The sequence below is a fragment of the Parambassis ranga genome, chromosome 24 (genome assembly GCF_900634625.1).
Source record: "Parambassis ranga chromosome 24, fParRan2.1, whole genome shotgun sequence".
Classification (NCBI taxonomy): domain Eukaryota; kingdom Metazoa; phylum Chordata; class Actinopteri; family Ambassidae; genus Parambassis; species Parambassis ranga.
Window position 1 is genome coordinate 13,461,928 of NC_041043.1, and position 17,920 is coordinate 13,479,847.

At 39.8% G+C, this 17,920-nt stretch overlaps 1 protein-coding gene across 1 annotated transcript in view; it reads right to left on the reverse strand.

Annotated features, from left to right (window-relative positions):
• Window positions 1-17,920, reverse strand: part of cd2ap (CD2-associated protein) — a 38,488-nt gene that overhangs the window by 10,580 nt on the left and 9,988 nt on the right. Inside the window, exons 3-14 of the mRNA XM_028397648.1 lie at window positions 15,482-15,659; window positions 14,363-14,463; window positions 13,943-14,069; window positions 13,232-13,422; window positions 12,126-12,213; window positions 11,476-11,570; window positions 9,875-9,973; window positions 8,290-8,343; window positions 4,701-4,737; window positions 3,646-3,708; window positions 1,130-1,280; window positions 534-643 (exon numbers count right to left, since the gene is read on the reverse strand). Coding sequence (XP_028253449.1) covers window positions 534-643; window positions 1,130-1,280; window positions 3,646-3,708; window positions 4,701-4,737; window positions 8,290-8,343; window positions 9,875-9,973; window positions 11,476-11,570; window positions 12,126-12,213; window positions 13,232-13,422; window positions 13,943-14,069; window positions 14,363-14,463; window positions 15,482-15,659 — 1,294 coding nt within the window. The remainder of the gene's footprint in view (window positions 1-533; window positions 644-1,129; window positions 1,281-3,645; window positions 3,709-4,700; window positions 4,738-8,289; window positions 8,344-9,874; window positions 9,974-11,475; window positions 11,571-12,125; window positions 12,214-13,231; window positions 13,423-13,942; window positions 14,070-14,362; window positions 14,464-15,481; window positions 15,660-17,920) is intronic.

Here is a 17,920-nt window from a genome sequence, read left to right on the forward strand (position 1 = left end):
CAACCTCCAACTATTCATCTTTTCAGTGTCTGTTCCACTTCCTTCTTACAGCTCCTATATTCTTTCTATTATGAGAGGTGATGTGTGAAGCTCTGCATGTCACCTTTATGTCTTCCACCATTCTATTTGAGTTCTGCAAAAACAGTTGATTGACAAAGCGAGACACCATCTTACAAAGGATTCTAACCTCCTCTGTTAAACAGCAACACAGGTTCTAACAGTTGTGTCTTTTCCACCTACTCAAATGCACTCCAAGCACTTCACACTGACTCATATTCATCTAAAGAACATACACAATCACACTACAATGGTGCAATCACTTGGAGCAACTTCAGGATAATTGTCCTGCCGAGGGACGCATCGGAAAACGGCTAAAGCCACTAATCAGACCATGTGAGCCATAAACACCCCTCACATAAGGAGACGGACAACATCTCATCTCTAATATCTGTCATTCTCTCCTGTGGCTGTGTGGGCTGGCAGTTCCTACACTTGTAACATCACCTGATAACAGTTAGTGTGTCTTTACATACCCATATCTGAGGATTTCTCCCCCCAGTCCCCAGACAGCGTTTTGGGTTTGGTGGGCAATAATGGCTCAAAGTCAGACTTTGGTCGTGTGGAAGGCACCTCTCCATTGTGCCTGTAGTTGAAAAAAGGAGGAAAATAATTTAAAACAAATCACTGACTGCACAAAAACACACAGACACACACGGACTAGACTAAGCAAGGTCTCCAGTTAATACATTCTAAGGACTCCTTCATCCTCTGAACACTTTATTCTGTCAGACATTTAACTTAACATGGATAAAAAAATAAAACATGCAAAAATATTCAGTTCAATTTTTGAAACCCAGAGCTTAACCCCCAAGCAAGGACATCTTTTGTAAATGTGTATAACTTGAAAATAAATATGATAAATGAAAGAGGGAGGAAGTCTGGAACCACCAGGACTCATTATAGATGAGCCGAAACCACGCAGCCACATCCAGGGCTGAGAAATGAAGTCCATGCTGAAGGGTTAAAAATTGGAGTTCACCCAACCGTGCTGCAGCAGACACAAACGCATTTACAGGTAATATGAAGACCTAAAATTTCAAGAGCATAGAGCATGAGGTGATATGCTTACTTGAGGTTTGGTGAGGGAGCGAGAGGCTTGTCAGGCCTCTTTGGTGGAATGCTTCCTGCTCGGGCTTTCCCTGGAGGGGGGATCGGCTTTTTGGGTGGGACTATTGGTGCTGCAGGCTTGGAAGGTTTGTGCTCTGGTGTGGGCTTGTCGACTGAAACAAAGTAAAAGAAAGAGAACGATGAACAAAAGGGGAAACAAATGGAGCAGAAGAGAGAGAGAGAGGTTTTACAGACTAAAACTGGCCTTACTGCCAACAGCACTCTGATTACACACAGTAATCAACGGCAACTAAAGGAAATCACATTTTAAGTTGTTTTGGTGCACAGCCCAAGTCAAATTGATGAATCAAATTGATGTTCAACAGGCCTGTCTGCCAACAACAAGTCGCAACCTTTCAACCCTTTTGATAGACTTTGCTGTAATTTGTATGTCACATGTTCATGCTATTAAATAGTCACAATACACAAAGACAAGCTACATGCTGTACCAGGGGAGAACACTACACAACTGTTCAGATGCACTGACGGCAACGGTGCTGCAGCAGTAACATGGAAAAACCTCAAATGCACTAAAACCACCATTTTATCTAAGCTTTTTTTGCCGAACTGCACCTGAACGCTTCCTGTAAAGACACCAACGGAGCACCGGGGCCGCTGCTGCTGTTGCTTGTAATTGCTGCATATTTTCTATGAAATATGCACCTTTTGCAAACAGTTTGCAGAGTCTGAGAGTCTTAGGTTGTTACCTGACGCTAGGTTATATGAAAGGTATGACAGTCTATTTTCAGAAACACTGCCATGTATTGGAACTTTTTATTTTGTCAATAATAATAATAATAATAATAATAATAATAATAATAATAATAATAATAATAATAATATATTGTTATTATTCAATAATAATAATAATAATAATAATAATAATATATTGTTATTATTCAATAATAATAATAATAATAATAATAATAATAATAATAATAATAATAATAATAATAATAATATTTATTATTATTATTTAGAAAACACACACACATCATTGTTGATACACGGAAACACCAGCAATATGTGTAGAGAACTGCTCTACCATTAAAGTCGTCATTTGTTCAGGAGAAAATGGACTCTGACAACAAAGCATAAAAGTCTTCTCAGCTGTGTTAAAGTAAGACAGATGGGGTAAAGAGCAATGACACCAATTACTTCAGCAAAGACAGAAAGGAGGGGGTAAAAAAAGACAAACTGAGAGTGAGGGGGTACATGCATCTGCACTTTGTGACTCATTTGTTAAGCTGACATTGTGGGTTAAGCAGACATGTGAAAGACGAGTAAGTGGTGCCAGCATCTGAACACAGCAGCCGCTGTGGTGAAGACAGGGCGGTATAAGCAGCGCAGTGCTGCAGAAAAAAATAAACAAAACTGCAAGATGTGATTAAAAAAAGAGCTGCCCTATTTATCACAATGTGACCTGTCGTCTTATTGACTGTTAAGTATCGCAGAACACCTTAAAAATAAAGCTGAGATGCAAACAAAAACAGACTTTTGTCTGACATTCTTTAAAATTTAACCAGACCTGCATTCACTGATTCATTTAATTAAGCACTGGTGGACACACACACACTCATTACTTGCACACATACATATTTCATTAACCTAATATAACATTGATTTACGTTGTATGTAGTGCCACGTTGAAGCTTCGATCAAACAAGGGTTTAAGTCTGAACACATCTTATACGAAGTGGACCAGATGTGACACTGACACAGCAGTGCATGTAAGCCACTTCAGAGGTGCATGGATACACACAGTCCTCATTTCCTGTGAGCTTCAGTGAGAAGAAATTTGTTTTTTTGTATGTGATGGTTGATCACATCATTAAAATAAAATACCAGGTATAAAAAAGGTATAAAAAAGTTCTGCAACCACAAAGGTGAACCTATTGTATCAAATTTTCACTTCTTTTAACAGAGTAGAGCAAAATAACAATTTTTTTTAATTATACAAAAAATATGGGAAAATGCCAAAATATAAGAAAATTGTTATTAAAAAACTTCTCAAAAATAAATTTCCCGAAAGCAGAAAGCAAATCTGAAAAATATCAAAAGTGCCTGCATTAAAAAAAAAAAAAAAACTTAAATAAAATATCCTAAATGAATTTCTTTGGTAGTGTAAAAATCTGTAGAAATGTATGAAATGTAAAAATGTATGAAAAACTATAGCTAAGAATAGTAAAATACCTGGAACATCTGGAGATATACACACACACAGACTACAATGTCAGATCATCATCCCTTTATCTGGTATTTCTAGATTCAAATTTTACACATACACAAACATGAATAACAATGAGCACCTACGAATAAAGCTGAAAGTGAAATACTCGGTGCATGAAGTGCAAATTCAGACACAGACGTCTACACGAACATAGCGTCTGGTTTGTGGACTAAAGCAGCGAATGATACAAAGAAATGAGAGATGAGCTCAGACAGGGAAGCCGAGGATGGATGTGAGGAAAGACATACCTCTGTCCTCTCCCCTGACCAGGTGAGGCTTCTTGTCAGCGCTGGGGACCTCTGGTTTATGAGCTGAAAAACGAAACATGGTCACTCTGTGTGTCTGACCCGACTTGATTCAAGACTCCACAGACAATGAGAGGGAACACACACTTTCACAAGCACAATGCCACAATGAAAACCACTGCTTTCTGATGCCGACACACACGCACACACACACACTTTAAACAGCCGACTATGAGTTCAGCAGCATTTTTTTGTCTCTGTGCAGCACGTGGTTACTGTAGGTATAGCCACATGCACAACTTTGTGGTTTTGCTTTGGTGTCTGACCCATACACATTAATAGAATGTCAACATAGAAAGAAAATTGTGTACACACACACACTGACTGAACACAACAGATGAGTGCAACAGAGTGTAGTGGTAACAGGATATGAATGCAAACTTTGGTTACTTCCTCTGTAGAAAAGGAAAACATTAGTGCAAGGGTGCATTTTGTGTAGTTGTGTAGATCATGGCACTGTTATCTAGCAATACAGAATCTCTCATTCCTAACACAAAAAACACATTTCCACCTTAAAACAGAGGCATATTTAAATTTAGTGGTTTTCTTGACTGACTGAGGCCTAAATTATGATAAATATTTGCAGATTTTTTGATTTCTTCCTTTACTCCAACTTCCATGTACTGACAACAGACATAAATACATAAGAAAAAAGCTGCAAGTTAATATTCTCCTCACACCAGCTCGCCTAAGAGCTGATTTTGTTGCACTAGGAATTAACAAAGGTCTTTCTCACCACTGGGAGGAACAGTTCTGCATTTAAATATGTGACCTCTTCATCTGAACGGTAACAGTGGTTATATAAATAAATGTCTGACTTACAATAGTATACTGCTCATAGTGTATAGTTGGTAGAAGAAAAAAACACTGAGTTAGGGAAGTATTCTTGTGGTTAACTGGTTATCTATGCTGAGGACTAAAGAGCAGAATTCACCTCATCTCATAAGGCTTTTGTTCTTTAGGTGATTTATCAGTGTAACATCTGATGTGCTTCTTACCTGTGTGTTTTGATGGCGGAGGCGGTTTCTTCGGTTTCTGACAGGAAAACAAGAAAGAAGAGAATGAAAATAGGTCAGAGAGACATAAAAGTGGGACATGAGTTTTTACCAGACGTATTATCTCTCAAACAATCAGAATTATTCGTCTAAACAGTCCGCAAAGAAGGGAACGTGCCAACAAGTGCTTCAAAAAGTCGCCCTGCTACCTTAAAGCACTGAAGTCTATTAACATCCCTAATGCACAAGCATGAAATCCAGAAGGAAGGATTAAAAAGTTACAACAAATTAAGGTTCAAGACTCATTAATTTAATAATATAAATATCATGTTATGTTTTGAAGCTTCTCAGCTTGTACCCGACGAAGCTACCGAGCTCTGTTTCCCCTCTTTGCTTTGACAAAATGTTCAGTGGAATCTTTTTTTTCTGGTTTAGTAACCACAATGTTTTTTTTTTTTTATGTTTGTAATGCAATGTCACAGTTGAGACAACAAACAGGAAGAATGTGATGCTAAAAAAACACAGACTGAAACTTGTAGAAAGTTCAGAACCTTTTAATAAGTCAGCTGCTTTCTCTGCTCTGTACCCCGTGACAGGCCTGCTGACCTTTTCTGTTCCAAGTTAAAAAATAAAAAATCAATACTGAAACTCTCCTGGCACTAAATAACAAGTCTGATGTTCCAAACCTCAGGACAATGACTGCTCTTATTAAGTGACATCAACACAGGCAGGGTCAAGAATTCAATCTTGGTAACAAAAGACCTCAGAAGTGCATTAACTACAGTCAACCACAACATAATACAAGACAACTAAATGGGACCTTCTGCTATACTGGTCCGAGTCTTATTTGAAGGTCAGGGGCGACATCTCATCAATGGGTAATTACACATGTGACTGTCACAACTCTTCAAGGCTTCATTCTGGGGATTCTTGTGTTCACCTTGTGTCCAAGTTCAAACAACACAACATTTCTTTCATCACATTTTACACTTTGAAAATGCTATTAATATTGCTTTGTATCTCTCTACCTCCCTGGTTCCTATGTCCCTTGCAAATACTACCGCACTGCCAATACTGCAGTGACCAATAACAGAGGCCAACTCGCTCTCTTCTTAATATCTGTCCTATAATAATGCTTCCAGCATATAAAAGTTAAACACTCTGCAATGCATCACAAAAAATAGAGGTACAAGCAGTAGCTGGGATGGCCAAGAGTCACTGACTGATGGAGGTGGGCTGAAACAGGGGAAGGAGTTAGAGGTTATCATTACCTAAAGCTCAGTGACACTAAGACCCACATGGATTACTGCAACAGGTTGCATCTACTGTGGAAAATGGTGGGAGGACAGCAGATGTTACTGGAAATTGACTACACAGGCATTGCAGTGCAGTCTGCACCGTGCAACACTTGTTTGCTCAGGCGGGCAGGTGGTGGTGGTGGAGGAGGTGGTAGGAGCTACATGGTGAACTCTCATACTTCTACATGTTTGCAAACATACACATATGTTAGAATAAATGTGTGTTTTTGTTTTTATCTGTAGGTGTACAGATAAAACACGCATTTTAAAGGTAGGGTAGGAGATTTTGAAAACTTGGTGAGAGTCAGCCAGATTTCGGATGTAAACACACGCCCCTTTCTCTCGGAGCTCACCCCGAAGCCACGCCTCCCAATCACATGGACGCGCATTACCTGAAGACGAGCTGCGGTCTGTGACTTCGGCCATCATGCACGTACCTCTCTGGTGCGTGCAGAGCAGGAAGAGAGTGACAACCAGCCAATACGCCGCGCAGGGTCCACCCGGAGGATTGGCTGATGTTTTTAGTGTTTTATAGCTTCCACAGATGATTCATATTCTTCGTTTTAATGAGAAACTGCCGAACTAATCTGTTGCTATCCGATTGTAAAGAGAAGTTACACTAATTTAACAAAAAGTGCATCAGAATGAAATCTCCTACCCTACCTTTAAAGAACTGGTTTGAACCTTTAACTATCTAGCAACCATATGTGCTGATGATAATCCGCATTAGTATGCAGATTATTGCACTGAATAAAAGTTCTTCCAGTTGACTAGTGCGGCAGTACTTTGAGTCTACAGTTTTTTGAGATTAAATAAGTCTGACATTGTCATCTTCATTAGTATTATAGGAATTTCTTTCCATAGAAAATGGAGTCAGACCCTGTGGGCTTAGTAATCAGCAATGACATTCTGATTGGTGGCAGCCATTAAATAGGCAAAGCCATTTGAAATCAAATCATATTATACAATCCCAGTGGGTCTCACCTCTCATTTCTCACATTTGAAACGCCATCCGACAAACGGGGTACAATTGTTTTTTTTTTATGCATTCATATCTCCGTTCCATATCCGGTTTCTGATAAGATCATTTGTATTTAAATCACAAGCGCCTTGATTCAAAAACATGGAAAATTGCAAATTACATGAAAACCTATTTCTTCTGGTTGAGACAAAATTGGACAAAGAGACGGAACTATGAGGACATTGGAGGCATGTGTTTGACCAGTGTTTACCAAGCTGCCAGTCACAAGGGTTTTGGCCTGTCATGTTCCCAGTGCCTAAAAAAGAAAGGGCTTTTTTGTCTGAGTTATAAAGTAGGTCAGTGGTTGATCATTAGCTAACATACAATCCAAAGCCTTTCTGTAGACCATGTGCAGCCTGACTCACCAGATGTAGCCCGTTTATACAGAGCTTCAATTGAACACTTAAAATGTCATCCTGCTTCCTTTCGACTACCTGCACATCACCGTTTTCATAATCCCAGGTGCTTTGGTAAAAAGCGTCTAATGCACCACTGAATTGTGCCGAACGGTAGCAAATGTCGCTCTCGAGTGGATTTGCCAGATGTTTTTCTTTTTTTACACCTATGCTCATATATTTTTTATGTGTGCCTAACATCACAGGTCAGTTTAATACTAATCTGAAAGGTTACACTAAAAAAAAAAAAAAAACAACTAAAAGAATCCCAGGCAGGCCGCAGCAGTGGAGACAACAAGCAGCTGAGGATTCAGATCTTTTCTGCTATCTTAAAATATAAAGCTGTTGTCCCCTACAATTGTCAGAAAGCCTCTGTAAGATGACATGCTTCTCATTACTTTTCTTTATCTTTGCCCTAAAATGATTATGACGCCCTCTGTGACCAGAGCTGGAGGAGGTCTGTTAAGGTTTACTCACATATGTCAGACATATTGACAAAAATGATCTGTACGTGACTTGACTCCAGCTCATGATCATATCTCAGTTACAATGCCCCAAATAATCCTTTATATATATTGGCAGGGGAAAGTATGACAACTGGTTATCTGATATATGATCGTCTCATCCAAAGATAATCTGGATTAATGGTAACTCCAAATATAAAGGGCAGTACTGGCAGAGATATAGCCGTTCCAATCTACATTAGACAACAGTTTTGACAGACTGAACACAAAATCGAAGTTTAAAAAGGGATATTTCACGCAATTCCACCATTTTACAAATAAATATCCATTATTACAAGCTTCATACATGAGATTAAATCACACTCACGTGCCACAAACACCACCATAGAATCCATGTTCCTCATTATTACTCACCTCTTCTGTGTCATGCTTAGGTGATGATTTCACTGACCCTCTTGATGCGGGAGCCTGAAACAGGAACACACACAGACTTTCTGTAATAACACCTCAGAGGAGATTTTTCTGGAAATGTCAATGTCAACAGCGGGGGTCAAAACAGAACATGCTCGGGAATCTACTGTATGAGTGTGTGCTTCAACACTATTGCCCTGACTGGGTGACCCTCTTGTACACTAAACGTGAATGGAAGAGACTTCTCACAGTTAAGCTCTTAACCACAAAATACATCTGACTGATTATCATCAAGAGGCTGCTTTACTCATGTGGAGGAGCTTTCAGATGAAATGTGGGAAATGGAAAAACCTAATCTGTGCTTACTGCTCCATACTTTTCATTAGATGACATAAGGTGCAGTGCACCATATGACAAGTCTTACATCAAGTCAACAGTGGGATTATCATTTCCCCTGCTCTTGAATAAGACACAAGCAAACATTGAGGAGCTTTCTGATGATAAAAAATACAAATATTAACATTTATTTTAGCAGAGGAATATAAGAAACTGAGATCATCAATCCTCAGTGTCAGCAGTATCCTTTGAAAGACCAGGGCTGAATGGACTGCTATGTTGCTAAATAAGACGTCTGATCTCAGGAGGATTTACTGTGTATGTCATCATCTGTCTTAACATTGTATACATGTCACCTACAAACACTGACACCTTCCATTGATGCTTAAATGTAAAGGTTAATTTCTCCACTGTGTCAAGCTATTTTAACTTGTTTAGAAAGCTTTAAATCGATGCAGGCTTCACTTGATAGGATCCCATAATGCTAATACTTATGATTAAATCTCTCCATGCACAGATAAAGCCATGTTTTCTTTTTTTAAACACTTCTTTTTTTTAAAAGATTAAAATTACATCCCCCTGCTGCAGGCCTGATGAAAAATCAGCATGTCTTAGCTGTTGTCTGTAGAAGTATTGACAGAGCTCAAACCTGGTGTACCTGCTCTGTTGGGATCTATGTGCTGACTCCGAACAGCAGAATTAATCCCACACATAATAACAAAAAATGCCAAAAAATACAAAAAATGAGACAATGCACATAGACCTTCATGTTGTCTGATTTTAGGGATTAACTAAAAGATGTTAGATGTAGAAAAAGTCTTCCCCTAATACTGCACTTCGAAAAATTGGGGGTACCGGTAACTAGCTTTTCATCCACATTTATTTGCAGTCTATAGAAAGATAATGAAGGATCCAACTTCTGCATTGTTCACTACAAGAACACATTTCAAGTGTAGTAGTTAAAAGAAATGGGACTGGTCTCAACTGTTTACATTAAAGTCTAGGCTCTAGGTCTCTAGGCAGAGACTTCTGAAGTTTAATAATTCAGCATTGTTTGAGTCATAGCAAATCCCACCTACTACTGTAACATCGGTGAGAAAACTTTCATTCTCGACTCTTGCTGCATTGGTCCTGATCCCATAAAGTCAAGGTTACCTTACAATCTATTTTGCCAGAAACAGTTTTAAGCCAGATGCTAAATGGCACTAGTTTTACCAGGCTAACAGTTAGCCAAGTCCTTTTCTCAACTTACCTCTTTCTCTCCTTCAGTAACTACAGTAACAAAGTTGTCAGGGAAGACTCCTTCTTTTCCTCCGATCTCGCCTCGCCACCAGCCAGGCTCTCCTGTGTCCTATAAAAAAAAAAAAAAAAAAACACATTAACATGTCTTTTTGTGTCTAAAATACAAACGATAAGTCCTTTACAAATACACCTCTGGTCATTTTACAAGCACTTTCCTACAATCTCCACTAGATGGTAGCAGCTTTCCAAAATACCATGAGCAGTGCAGCTGAAGAAGCCACGGCTATGTGTCACCACTCTCCTGCTGTTAAAGAATAACAACCCAGTGAGTCAGAGTCATCATACCTCCACACGTCAGGCACAGCTGAACAGAGCAGATCCTGCGTGTCTTTCTCTGCTGGCTGGTTGTAATGATTTACCTCTGAATGCAGAGGGGTTTTCTGGATTAAATAAAGTTTAGAGACTAAACTTATAAATGACTCAACAAGCATGAATGAAGGACATTAAGGCACACAGTACACTCTATAACAGTAAGATTATTTCTGTCTAGTGATCAGTCAAACCGATAATTAGACCATATAACCTGTTAGCGGCTCCTACTAGTGGATGTAAAGTAATCTGTAACCTCTAATCCAGGTACAATTGTCAAACTGCCACCTCTGCTGGGATGGCATTTTAGACAAAGACCGTACCTACACAGATACAGATTCATCAGAACATCTTTTAAACACCGAGCCAGGATTAAGTACAGCTATCTATGATCCAATGCTGCTGGTATTCAAGCTGCCTGTTGTGGTGCTGTCATTTCTTTCTGACAGACCCAATAAATCATACTTCTCACTACACACGATATCGACACGTCAGCCTTATAAAACAACACTGACGTGCCGCTAAAATGACGCTGACTACTGCTCAGAGTCTTTCCTGATGACTATGTCTGTATTATTTTATGATGACAGAGGTGCACAGTCTTAGCAAAGCAGGATAAAGTTGCTGTTGGCATCAATGAATTGATAAGTGAAGCATACCATATGAACTTCCTGTTGGACAAGATTTTGTGATGCAGCAATTTGTGAGGCATTGTCCCATTGCTTGTGACGATCAGGACAATTAGCAGGTTTAAGTCTATTGATTCAAAGGATGGAAATGTTATTATTACCTAGTAATTATTATTATTTTTTCCCCCTGTTGTGTCATGTCTGAGGTCAGGATTGCATCGCTTGAAAACCTATACCTACACTCTGAAACACCTGTAAGCAAAGCAGCATGGAGCCCAGAGGGGTGTTTCTTTTTTTAAACATTACCTTTAGTAAAACGCCACATAAACAAAGTGTAAGAATTGTGCTTGAAAACAAAAGTGGATCCCCTGGATTGCCATGTTTACATCACTGCTGATCAGTTAAGTACCTGAAGAACACACTCTTAAACTTTAACGACCCTAAGTTCATTCAGTCAACAACTGCCAACAAGCATGCTGGATGACATAAGACCTACCCGGCAGGTTTGTTTAAGCAAAAATAACTCATTCTCTGGTTCTCACTATTTCCCAGCAAAATTTGATTAGTCATCTAAGTTCACAGCTACATAAACACGAGGCACCTTGAAGCTTACCTTGCTGAGTATATGAATAATGTCGCCCTCTTTCAGGCTCAGCTCGTCTTCATGCGTGGCCTCGAACCCAAATGTGACTTTGCAGAACTCTTTTGCTGTGAAAACCAAATATCTTTCTTATTACAGTGGCAACACAGATTGCAGCACACAACAATACGACTAGTATACTACATGTAAACTTTACACAGCCATTTCTCATGTCTACATATACATTGTTATCAGTCCACATACTGTTAAATTTCTTGTTTATTTTTAACACTTACTGGTCACAAAATATGATCTGATCTGATGTACTATAGCTAATAAACAATTTAAATCAGCCATTCACAGTGCTGGTGGAGAACAAATGCCTGGAAGTGGTTGAACCTCCTTTAACAAATGTTTCCACCAGCTGCAGATCAGACTTGCATGACTTTATAACGTTATAACTAGATAGTGATAAAAATAATTTTCTACTGTGGCAGTTCAGCGTTTCCATAGAAATGTTTGTATTCAATAGTAATGATTTGTGTCACTAGTAAATCATATTGATGTCTGTGATATAAACTTGAATGATGATCTGACCATTATCTACTATTCAAATGACATATCCAGAAAAACAAAACAAGCACTAATGACAACAGTTAAACCCAAGGACCGTGGTTGTTTACCTTTGGATTTGTTGTCCCCGTCTGTTTTAGGTGAGTCTGTCATGTTGGGGTGGGCGGGCTTTGCAGCGGATGGTAATGATGGGATTGGCTAAAATGAAGCAAACCATACAAATGGGAATGACTTATTACTCATGAGTGAGTATGTGGCATTGTGTGGAGGAGTTCTGACTGGAGGACAGTTTGTTTTGTTTTTTTTTAACCAGAAATGAGAGGAATAATCAGAGCAGGTTTTGTTATGGACGCTGGTGCTGTTAACCATGAAATTAGTTTGTTAGGGGAAAAAGGAATTACCCTGAAACATGAAGGTACATGAAAGTAAAAAGAATAAAGATTAAATTAATAGTATCCGCTATGGTGTGGCATTAAATTTCTGCAGCGCTGGCTTTAACCTGTGACAAGTATACAATGGGTATAAAGCCAACCTTTACAGAGCGGCAAAAAAATGAAGCCTCAAAAGTCAAAGGGAGAGAAGCAGTGGGTGAGTTAAGCGAACTGGTCAAGGCCAAATGAAAGCTGTGAAGAGGAGAGTGTAAGAGCATGCGACATGTGGTAGTATGTGAGGATTGAAGGAGAGTGAAGGAAGCTGAGTTAGTGCCGCAAAAGAGTGTGTGAGCTGTCGTGAAGAAGAGAGAGAAGCAAAAAAGGGGGAGTTAAACACTACACTAATCAAGCAGCAGGTCTATGTTATTCATTATCAATCAGCGACAACGCTTCAGTGCACAGTACTGTACTCTAAAATGTGTCTGTGTCAGGAGACAGTGGTATTTCTTTCTTGAATTAGGTGCCATGCAAGTGTGTTGACGACTGCGAAACACTGTATTCACAACAAACAGAAACCTCACATGAATCTGGGTATGTTCCTTCAGTCCCGACGATAAACAACAACAGTTAACTTCACCAAGTAACTACAACTAATGATTAATTTAATTCTATACACTGCACATGTTTCAGTTTACATCTAGCCATGATTGTGCTGTTTCCAGAGAGCTGCAGGACTTTATTTTGCGATGAAGTGAATTACAAAGTGTGACAGGAGTGAAAACCCTCCCAGACACTGCTTGGGCTTCAGAGGGTTAACTTTATTTTAATGGTCTCAGCTGACTCACCTTCTCCTTCTTCTCCTCTGCTTCAGGGCTTGGAAGTCGAACCTTTAGTTTGACGGATCCCTCTCTGAAGATATCTCCAAATCCGACGCCTCGGATCTTCTTGGGCTGAGCAATGACTCCGTTTCCTGAGGCGGGCTGAGGCGATGTAGGGACAGTGGTGCTTTCCACCGTGCTTCCCGCCGTGCTTCCATCTGGTAAGAAGAGGCAACAGGTGGGCAGTATTTAGAGTATTACATTGAGAGAAAAACACACATCCACTCATCTTAAAATTAATTTTATGTGTATTTACTTAAGCATATGTATGACAAGTTTCAATAAGTTTCATTTAGCATGAGAACTGTCTGATTTCACACTGTGGCTTCTAAACTGTGCCGATTAAAGAGCAGCTCCCAGGAGGCTTAAAGACACTTTCACATTCAGACAAGCTTCCTGTTGAGGCTTGTCTCACGAACAGCTCTTGCTACACTTAACTGAACTGGCACTAACATAAAGGCCTTGACGCATAAACAAGAGTCTCCCCTCTTCTCTTAAAAAACACATTAACACTTGTTGACACGTGGCCTGAAAATACACTAACCTTCGCTCTGGTATCATGCCACCCAATTACCTAACCCAACCCCAAAAATTCCAGTTCTCCAACTCTTAATGTTTTTCCAGCCAGAGCTACACCCTTCACTGTGAATGCTGCTGTGTATGTGTGCTTTTTTTTACCAGTTTCCTCTGCAGCGGCATCGTTGGATTCGACTTCCTCTCCTGCAGCATCCATCTCTTTGACAAAGTTGGAGGGAAACAGTCCGGACTTGCCGTTTAAGAGGCCATTCCACCAGCCTTCTTCAACCTGCACGCCCGACAGATTTAACAATATTACAGAGATGTTCCCAGTTTTAACATTAGCAGATTGTTTCATTCAAAAGAATATATATATATATATGCTATATAAGCTACACTACTTTATACAAGCTTTTATAGAAATGTGCACTGCTCATATCTGACTTGTTTTGACTTGTCTACACTGAAATATCCAGCTAGCTATCGGTTTATCTTCAGTGCTTAAAACCATAACATGCAAGTAAAAATCACATTTGTGCAGTCTAAAAAACAAACATGAATACAGTCGAACATTAGAAGTACCTCTTCAATGATCTCTAGGACTTCTCCAACTTTCAGCTCCAGCTCATCTTCGTTCTGTGGCTGATACTCAAACAGCACTTTGCACTGTCTCCTCTTAGGCTCTGTAGGGGTTAAAAAAAAATAAACAAAGTCAGTAAGTGAACCGACCTGCTGCTCACATGAGATTTTGTGTTCTGCGTGTGACTGTGCTCTGCTTCCACTGGAATGTCAAAGGGAGGCGTTGTGAGAACAGTCACAGGTGAGAAGGCAAGTAACTCCAGTGAGTGGTAAGATAATGGAGAACCCCACCCTGTAAGGAACTCTAGGACAATGGGAACCTGTGGACACACCCTGTTTAACAAGCAAACCAGTGCAAAGGAAAATCTAAAAAAGAAAAAGCACCTCTTTGCCTTGGAGGATGTGTGTGTGTGTGTGTGTGTGGGCTGATCCTTTGTGGAAGGCTGTGACGGGTTGTGTGACATAGATTTACATATTTTAATATAGAAGTATTTTTGACTGTGAAAGGCCGAGAATTTATCGAAGGTGTTTCCCCGCCTCCCACTCACTGACAGCAGTGAAATAGGCTAAAAAAGGATGTAAGACTTAGAATCGTGTGCACTTAAGGGACCAGGAACTACCACTGCAGCCAGCCCTGGCTCTAGAGTTGAATGCTTGAGAGCGATTGACAGCTATGTGGGTCCATTTGTGACTTCTCTAAACAGGTCTAACCACAATGTGGAGCTGATGATAAGCACTTCTGTCTGCTCACGATTGAAAATGAAGTTTATCCAAACAAGATGTGTCCTCAGCAGGAGTGCACATGTTAAAAGGAGTGTATATGTTTACATATACCCGTGGGCTTTTTTCAAACATCTCTGTTACTTATAGCAGCAAACATTAACACAGTAGCAGGAGAAAGACTGAAATAAACTGTATTCACCCTCGGTTCCTTGAGCAAGACTGGGCACGGTGCAGGTATGCAACACACGTTGTGTACAAGCTCACACACAGCAGACGCAGGTGAAACAATATTTGCAAAGACACTCTGTTTTAACCTGCCAGGAGGCACATGTGCAGCAGAAATGAAAGCCACACTTATACTGCGCACCCACACACATACACAAAACTGCAGTATCTTACTCTTTGAAGCTGCTGGCGGCTGAGGCTGGAAGCCACCAGTTGGGATGCCAATGGTGCTCATCCTCTGAACCAGGTTGGCCACGTTCCCTGCGCTCTTCTCTCTCCTCTGAGATGGAGCGGCTTGTTCTTTTGGTTCGTTCTTTGTTTCCTTCACCTCTTTGGAATCCTTTTTCAACTCCTGAAAGAGAAACACACATTGGTATGCAGGAAACATTTATTCCCATCCCATTCTTTAAGTCACGTCATCGCTGTTACATCATGAAAAGATTGACAAATTAGGAACAACATTAATTTTCGATTTGATTCAATGGAAGAAATGAAATTTAAAGTACTAATGATACAACTAAAAATAGAAACCAGAAAACTGTATTTTGGAGTAACTGTTGTATTTGTTACCACAAACAAAAAAGGCTGTGGTTTTATTGGTGTTTGCCCAGGGAGGAATAGATATACACAAACCAACCACAACAACAACAGCAGGTCAGTGGGACACCAAGGGGCCAGTCAGGCAAGGAGAAGAAACCTCTTCCCTTTTTATGACGCAACCAAAACACACAATATTGCCACCCCAGACCGCTTCTGAGAGTAAAATGAAACACTTGACAAAGTGGACCCTGGGCAGAAGGCAGGCAAATGACAGAAATGACCAAAGAGTTGAAAAAAGAAAAGTGCATATGTGCACAAATGAGCAGTACTTTCACAGGGGATATGAAATGTGTGTCAGCATACTGCTGAGCTAAAGAGGCACAAAATAAAACCACAGCTATGGCAACCAGTGTCAGTGCTCAATGCTGCATTGTACTCCTTCCAGCCCACTCATGCTAAATGTAGCAATCGCTAATGATCCTGTCAGGCTATAAAACATCCCTGACACAAGCACAAAGTTCATAACACACCTTTGCTTCATAGACATATAATACATTCCAGTGTTGATAAATGTACAGATATTACATTAGACTATAGCGATATATATTAGACTACACAGACTATAAAATGTGACACTCACAATGAGTACTTTGTGGTGGATGTGTAAATAAAATGGGTGCAACTGGTGCTTGTTGTCTGACCTCCGGTGTGATGACACAAGTGTCAGCAATGAGAATGAGGCGGTCCCACCACCACATACTGCAGTACCTTCCTGTATTTGTCTTAACTTGAAGACAATTTAACTGTTCTAAATATTAAGGGCTGACACTTAAGAACACACATGTTCAGTATTTTAATATGTATGATTTCATAAAATCATAGTAGTGATAAGAAGTGTGTAGCTGGACAATGACCCAGATTGCCCTCTACTCCCTGCTTCACACATGCTGACTGTGCAATTTCCCTATAAAGGAAGTCCCTCCAGCTCTGTGTGTGTGTGTGTGTTCCCCGACACCACTAAGTGCAAAGTGTCTATACAAATAACTTCAAAGGTGTGACTACACTACACTATCTGTGCTGCATATACACACCTCAACAAAATAACACCATCTTTACACATAATAAAAGGTGTTAACTAGATTGTGACTATAACTAAAATGTGTGTATCTGTGGGGAAACTCTTGTTCCAGTAAAGTGAGTAAACAAGGAGCTCTATCACCGTTTCATTTTGTCTTCTGTCCAACTTATTTTGAAATCTTACACAGAACACAGTCTGCTTCTTAAAAACACCGTGTCTAGTATTTAGTGAAGATATCGTGCACGTGCACAGAATGTGATCCACATGATGACATGAGGGAATAACTTCACAATTTTATGGTTTAATTTCAACATGAGTGGATAATAATTTCAACCAATCAAAAGTATTTCTCTCACCAATGGGTGGGGTTGCAATAAAAGGAGCTCTTAGTTATTAGTTATTGGGGTTATTAGCTCTAATAAGAGCTGCGTGTTTGAATCTCAAATAAGGCAGACTGAACCACCGGCCAGGCTAAGTGAAGATACATGGGTCTGTACATGATGAGTAATAAATAAGGGAAAAGGCACCATGATGCAATCATTTAACCCCAACAGGGCCCAGAGCATATTACACAGTTATTTACTAAAGAAACCAGTAATGTCCTCCATCCAAGAAGCATCCAAAAACCTAAAAATGTTAAGCATTTCCTCTCTAAGAAGACTCCATGCCCACACATATATAATAATGGTCTCCTAGCATATTAAAAATAAATCACAAACAGTGTCTCCTCGACAGCCACATAAGAGCTTTTAAAACTGATGGTTGTACACGCACAAACAGAGCTGATAACATCACATTATCAACACAGAGACACAATCCCATTATACGTCCCTATACGCACGATTCCTATAATAATAATGATACAAATACATCTCATGTTGTTACGTCAGCTTTCCATTAAATTAACATCCTTACCATCTTCCCTCAGCTGCAATGTCAATGTTCCTGCTCCTTTTAGCAGGAAGAACATATTGCAGCATGTCAGACGACTGTTA